Source organism: Plasmodium cynomolgi (assembly GCF_000321355.1).
Source record: "Plasmodium cynomolgi strain B DNA, scaffold: 0021, whole genome shotgun sequence".
Taxonomy (NCBI): Eukaryota; Apicomplexa; class Aconoidasida; order Haemosporida; family Plasmodiidae; genus Plasmodium; species Plasmodium cynomolgi.
The window spans coordinates 1-7,640 of NW_004192655.1; the positions used below are offsets into that span (position 1 = coordinate 1).

General features: G+C 25.7%; 2 protein-coding genes across 2 annotated transcripts; both read right to left on the reverse strand.

The window, feature by feature from the left end:
* Positions 1–1,821: 1,821 nt before the first annotated feature.
* Positions 1,822–3,120, reverse strand: PCYB_001500 (RAD protein; the record flags this gene model as incomplete). The annotated part of the gene is made up of 3 exons (XM_004227572.1): positions 2,641–3,120; positions 2,228–2,513; positions 1,822–2,189 (listed from the first exon to the last, which is right to left on the reverse strand). Exons 1-3 carry the CDS (start codon positions 2,713–2,715, stop codon positions 1,822–1,824), a joined length of 729 nt encoding a protein of 242 aa, XP_004227620.1. The 5' UTR covers positions 2,716–3,120.
* A 1,548-nt stretch (positions 3,121–4,668) lies between these two features.
* PCYB_001510 (CYIR protein) lies at positions 4,669–5,825 on the reverse strand (the record flags this gene model as incomplete). The annotated part of the gene is made up of 4 exons (XM_004227573.1): positions 5,399–5,825; positions 5,097–5,161; positions 4,899–5,020; positions 4,669–4,732 (listed from the first exon to the last, which is right to left on the reverse strand). Coding segments are annotated over exons 1-2 (419 nt in total), but the record flags the coding sequence as incomplete, so codon positions are not given.
* Between the last annotated feature and the right edge of the window lie 1,815 nt (positions 5,826–7,640).

Here is a 7,640-nt window from a genome sequence, read left to right on the forward strand (position 1 = left end):
ATTGTCAATATTTTAAGATGGTAATATTAATACATTTTTTAGTCATATGCTTATTTATTACTTCAACTATTAGAAAGACATGGTTACGTAATTTATGACACATTATTCGCTATTTTTTTAACAATTATTTTTGGTATATTCTTTATATGAAACGTGTTTAAACAGATCGTGTGTTTTTTTAATTGCATATGAGTAAATAAGTAATCCAGCATTTAAAAATGTAGATGTATTATATTTTTTCTTGTGTTATATTTTTGTGATTATAACAGTTGCAAAATACTTTCAATTACAAAACTACTTATTGAAGAAGGCTTACGATAATGCAGTTATCTAATTAGTAAATACTTTTCTATTATCTCATTAGCGTTGTATTCTTTATGTCAAATAATATTATAATAAAAAGGATCACGTTTTTCGAATAAGCATATTTCTTCTCATGTGAATTTGTGAGAACACTTACACTTTTCTATAAAAATTAATTCTATCTATTCTATAATTATTTTCTTTATGCTCTTCATGTTACCTATTTCCGTATTTTTTTCACAATATGTGTTGTTTCTACAAGGCAAATTAACATAGTAAATTTTCTATAACTTACCCCCGAAAATAAGACATCTTTGAATTGAATTATAAGTGTCTATTTAGTTTGATATAAATATAAGATGAAAATGATTAAAAATAAACCCAAATTACCTTTTTTTACAGAAATAATAGCTATTCCATAATTTCTTTACTACAACAGCTTAAGATATTCATTAAAAATGTTGAACGCTTGATTAATAGTAAATACATCCATAAAAAGAAAAAAAAAAATTCGGTATATACTTACAGCATATTATACTAAGTTGTAAAAATGCACATGTTGCAATTAGAGAGAAGCATAATATGTCGGAATTATATATAAGGGAATAATGCATGTTAGGTGACGCTTATGCAAAAATATTGTATGAAAAAATGATTTCTTTTATCATTTTTTCTTTATTTTAATGTCTTTAGATTTAATAATGGACATTTATTTCTGCAATGTGGTAATGAAAGGGACATACTGCTAACTTGATCTTCTACACATTGTCGTTCATACTTACATTGTCATATCAGGTATTGTTTTTTGAAAAGGATAAAATTTTTTACTTCTAACAAGCCGTATATTATCACGAAACATCAGCCACAATATAATAATTTGATTTTCTATATTTAACATGATTTTATGACTTTGATTTTCAACGTTTTAACAGAAATGCTACATTTCATATTTGGATGAAGGGCAAAAAAATATGATTAATGCGTGTGAGTAGCGATATGACACAAAAGGGATCGTCCTTCACCGTTGGACAAATTTGAACTGAGGATGAATTTAATATTTGTATAACGAATCATGTTCTTTATCGAATATATCATATGTTCATAAAAAGGCACAAATTTGTGTTATTAAAGAAGATGCATAAAACTTGTAATGATTTCTTCCTTAAACGTTTTGTTTCATTAATGATTAAAAGGAAGGAGGAATATCATACGAAATAAAGACAAAAATGAAGAGGACAATTCGAAAAATTGAAATATATTAAATGAACACAATAAGACGATACAGAGGGTCAATATTTTTTTGGTACTAACAAATATGGTAAGAAATATAATATGACAGTAGGTTATCGAAAAAAATGATGTACAACATATATAAGATAAAAAAAATGCATGATTAATCTTATGCCATTTTTTCGTTGGAAAATGTAGGAGGAATATTTTTTTTATACAGTTTCCTTTAAGCATATTATGGACCTTTCCGAATTAATATGTACACAGTGTTTTACACTTTTTAGTCAATTAAACGTAATGATTTAGGATTTTTAGAAAATTCATTAATTTATTTTTTTTAGTACCGCTATTCATTTGTTTAATGCAATTTCTCAAATTATGACTTTGATTTTTTTTGGGTTTATAATTTCTTATTTCAGTTGAAAAACCATTTTTCCATTTAATTTCATTTCGAAATGCAACTTCTCTCCACAATTTAACGTATTTTTCCAATTTTTTGCTAAAAGAATAACCCGATGCTATACGAGTATGCTCATAATCCTTACAAATACGTTCATAATAATCGTTTACTTCTTGAAATTCTTTTTTCAATTCTTCTCTGCATTCTTTCCACAATTTCTCTTTATCTGCCTTCGGATACTTATATTTGGTGGCTACTGAAGTTAGGATCTTGAATAATTTTTTTCCATATTACCATATAAGTACGCAAGAAGCGAATTATATGCGCTAAGATCATTAGTTATATCGTTTTTTAATACATATGTAAATTTGGCATAATTTCTCATTGCTTCCAACATCTTTAATTTTGAATATACTTCAGAAAACTTTTTCTCGTCTACAGGATTTTTGCTATTGCCTTCCTTTGAATTAGTTTTTGGACAATAATGATGTACGATTTCCGATAGCTCCGATAATTGTCTTGCGAATGCAACTATATTTGACTTCAACGCTGCATTACCATGTGGAATGCTAATATTATTCTGCAAAAAAAAGAAGGGGTATTAAGATAAATAAAATTATGTACTTTTATGTATGCTTAAAACAGTTACTCCTTTATTCCGTAAAGGAGTTCTCCTTTTTTCGATAATTAAAATCGCTTAATCTTACCAACAACGCAATCCCTAAAAGAAGGATGAAAAGACCAACGGGTTTGCACATCTTGAACATGGCGAGGTTATTCATTTTTGACAATTCCGATTCAGGCAATTTCTATGTATATTATGAAAAACTATAATGCTAATATTTTAAATGTAAGAAAAATCACAAAATTTTACAATTTTATATGGAATAAAAAAGTAAAAATTTATGCCTTTTTTGTGATGATTAATATAATTAAAAAAAAATGTTTTCTTTCCTTAGAAAAAAAACAAAATATATAAAACTTTCTGTCGTACGATATAACGAAAAGAATTATTCATATTGTATTAACTGTATCAGGATACATAAAAAAAGTTAATTAAATTAAATAAATTTAAAATATTTATTACGTTAACAAATTAAGTAAAATTTTAATATATAAAATAAATTAAAAAGAAAAAAAAATAATTGAAAAAAGTAGTAGTAAAATGAAAATTGTTACAAATGTTCCAAAATGAATAATTTATTCTTTGCTACAATAAAATATTTTGTATTATTTTCAACATCGGTCCCTTTAATTCTATATAAATATAAAATTATCATAAATGAAAACATCATATATGTAACTATTTTCCCCATTGTTAAGTATTTACTTAACTCATTTTGAGAATAATAATATGTTCGAAATTACATGCGTGTCGAAATTTTTTTAATTTACTAGGCTGCTGTAATAGGAAATCATGCTAAGTATGAATTTCTACGCTCACATTAATTTTTACTCTAAGGAATAGTTATCTAATTTGGAGTACTAAACATCATATAATTCATTATAATGTATTATTATGCTCGAAAAATAAATAAGAGTGTATGATCCACCCTTTTCTTTACGAAAAAAAAAATTATGATAGCAAAATATGTTAAAAAAAAAATTGGGAATTTGTGTATAAAATATAAACAGATTAGTATTTTATTTGACAAATAAAATGATAAATTGTAGAGGATAATAAGTACATATTTGAAACTAAAAACAAAAAGGGAATCTGCTTATTCAGAGGCGAAACATGCCTTTTTTAGCACAATTTTTTGAATGATGCACTTGTACATTAATGTAACCACGTAAATATTATTAATGCTCATAAAAATATATACAAAAATTAAGAATTAAAAAAGTCCACTCAAAATGTACATTTCCTTACAAGTGTTACCAAAAAAAATAACAAATAAATGGTTTAAATTATAGCAGATATACTTGTGTTACACGGAATACACGTGCGCATTAAAATGACTATCAAAGTTATGGTGGTAAAAATGTATACAGTTAAAATGTCACAAACACATTAAACCCATATTTACAGTTGCAGAAACATGCGTACAGTTATATTCAAATTTGAATTACGCTCCACACTAAATTTTACTTTTGGAGAGCGCGATTTTTTTAGGATATTAGCATACTACACACACATTAACTTGACTAAACATTTTACAAAACCTTCTAATTTGATAGATTTACAAATATTTATCGTGAATACAAATATTACTTAAAAAAGATGTCGGTGATAATAAGGTATAAATTCAAAAGTATGCTGTAATACAATATGGTTAACTTGCTACATCTATAGTGACCATATTGCACGGCATTGGTGTAACTATATCCATATCCAAAATGGAAATTGGAATAAATGTTGTCTATTTCATAATATAATATAGCACCTTTTAAATTATCTCTCATTACATAACATGTTTAATGTTTGGAGTCAACTTTTTAAAATTCGAATATCTTCAGTACTATGTACTTTTTTACCTTTGCATCATTATGATAAACAAATAGTAATCTACTATATTAGTTTTAACCTATTTAAATTTTTTTATCAAAACTTCAGTTGGGGCTTATCTTTCTCTGGTAGTTAACTGTTTTGAATAAATCAACTTATTTTTAGTAAAATTATCGTATACACTATTTTTACATGGGTTGATAACGTAAACCGTATGTGTTTACAGGCATCATGGGGGATGGTAATCCTAATGTGCCACCCATTAATTCACTTGGGTGCATATTCCTTAAACGTTTACGTCTTCTTCTCCTTCAATGGAAAATATTAAAACACAGAAAACAATATTTGCACTGAGAAACAAAGAGTAAAAGATATACATATATATGAATTGTACGTATTATAAAACAATAAATTATTAATGATGTTTTAAAATGTTCATATTTTAAAATATATTTTGAAGTTACTTTATATAAAATGAAAAAAAGGATAAGACTTCCGATACCATAAAGGTGTGACATGCCATATTGCTGAAACAATTCGGGTTTAATTATATTTGAAAAGGAGGAAAATATATAAAAAAGAGATTCTATACCTATTGAGGCAAATCCATTTTTCATTAAACCTGCCACAGATTGCATAAATGCAATTTGAAGATCGGTTAGGTGAGTTAGATCTGGGATTATTAAGTTAGGGATTTACTGTTGGAATATTAGCTATTTCTCCTCCAAGACATGATAAATTAGACAATAATGTACTAGGATCATACTTTTCATAATTTCCTATATATGTTGTGCAGCTTTCACTTTCTCCAGCTGATCATAATTTTTTACCCATGAAATATATTGGAAATTTTCCTAAAAGATAGGAGCAATATTTTTTTGGTTTTACACTGAACTTAGAAATTTCATTTTGAAATGTTTTATAATTTTCAGCGTAATTGAACAAATATTTCAAATGTTTAATTAGTCTCCTTTTATAAAATTCTGGTTCCTGTACGCATATGCAACTATTTGTACTATCCAATAATTCTTTTTCAATAAAAAATTTCCATACTTTACTAAATTCTGTAAAGGCACAATTAATAGTAGTATTTTTTTTTTTTGATCATGAAGCGTAGACCATTGATCATATAACCAATAATTCAAGGCATAACAATGATTGTGTAAAAATGGTGTATTGTCTATATGTTTATCTCTGAAGTAAAATATATTTGCTATAAGCATGTTGAAAATTTCACGAATTCTTTCGTTGTTTTGAAAATTTTCGCTTATTTGATCAAAATGATCAGCTGAATTACATAAATTATCCTTTTTATTAAAACCATCATAAAATTCATATGAAGGTAAATGCCTTAAATCAGATTCTTGCATCACGAACACGTATAAAAATATTTCATATTGTTCTGTAATTTTTGGAAAATAATGTTTTGTCTTATTTAATGAACTTTACAATGTAAATAAAAAGGATGATGGTGCTCATTATTTAAAAGAAAAGAAATAAAAATAAAGTGTATTATTATATTAATTTAAGAGAATTTATTAAAATTTTAATGTGTGCATTAGATTAAAAAGTAAAACTTCCACGTTATTGAGTAATCCCTTTTAACAAAAAAACAATTAAGCTACTTATCTGTTTTGCGTATTATAATGTCAATTTTGCACATATATCAATTGTTCTTAAAAAGAAACAAAATTTTATATTCATTAATGAGAAATTAAATATAGTATACAAAATTATATACAAAAAAAACAATATGAATAATGAAACAAGCGTAATTAAAGGGCATGGTTTAAGGGTTAATAGAATAATGGAACGAGAAAGCAATCACATCCATCTTATTGACACAAAGACACAGATACACGTTTTAGAATTGAAAATGGGTGTAGTACACTTTTATAGCTCGCAGGATGACTCATTCAAAGGAAAATTTGAATTTACAGGAATTTTATTCAATAATGTCATAAAATTGAGTTCAATGAAAAAAGAACAGGCATATTTAATAAGTAATAGTTTCGCATGATGTGTAAAATGTATAGGGAAAATAACACTGACACAAAAAATTTAGGAATAAATTACAAATGTTATTCCTTTGGATGTTATATAAAGGGGATACGCTTAAGTGACGAAATTATATTTGCAATATATCAAATGATTCTTCGCACAAAGATAAGAATTATGCTCTATATATGTAACACCAAACATGATATTGTTGCAAATAAATATTTAATAGACTAAGTAACATACCACATGATGAATTCAAGACATATCTGTAAATAAACACATGCTAAATGTTACACTTTATGAATAATATTTAGCTATAAATAACTCCTTAAAGAGCTCAAATACTTGGAGGATCACGAATAAATGAAAATGATAAAATTACAATGACGATACATTCTTTTGTGTGATACATACTTAAAAGAAGAGATATAAATTGTTTGCATGAATGTCACGTAAAATACTATTTTATTTTTATGCTAATACTAAAAAAAGGTATATTAAAAAAAATATGTACACACCTAATCATATTAACAAAGGAAAAATGAATTGCATTTAAATACGAACTGATAATAGATGAAGAAAAAAAGAATAATAAATAAAATACTTCTCAGTTAATATTAAAAAAAAAAAAAAAAAACGAACAGCAGTGTAGTGTAACGATAAATCATATATTATGTTTAAGAAATCTAAATAGCGACATGAATAAAAAGTTACGACATATATTGTCTTTGGCCATTTTTGAAAGTTCATTTACAATAATGAAACTAATTTTTGAAAAAACATAAACAGTCTTATTACAAAGCCATCCAATAATTGGATTTAATTAACATCATTTATTATGTAGATACTATTTGTGTATCATTACATTATGACTGCATCTTTTGTTTATTCTTTTCGAAAATTTTACTAAAACTATATAACGTTTCGCAAAAGTTAATGTTAACTTCAAGAAAGTAGTTTTTAAACGAAAATAATAACTCTTTTTGTAATTTTTAAGGGATATACAGCAATGTATATTTTCATATGCACATAGTCGTAAAAATGTTTAATGGCTTCGTATTGTATATGCATATTAGGAAGTAATTGTTATGATTACTTATATTTCATTTTTTACTATTCCATCGACATCGAACTTATCATAACATTATTTTAACTTATTCCAAAACATCGGATATCCATTTTAAAAATTTCTATATGTTATTAAAGATGCTTTAACCTCAAGTTCTTGCATTTTATGTGTCCGTGGCAATACTATTC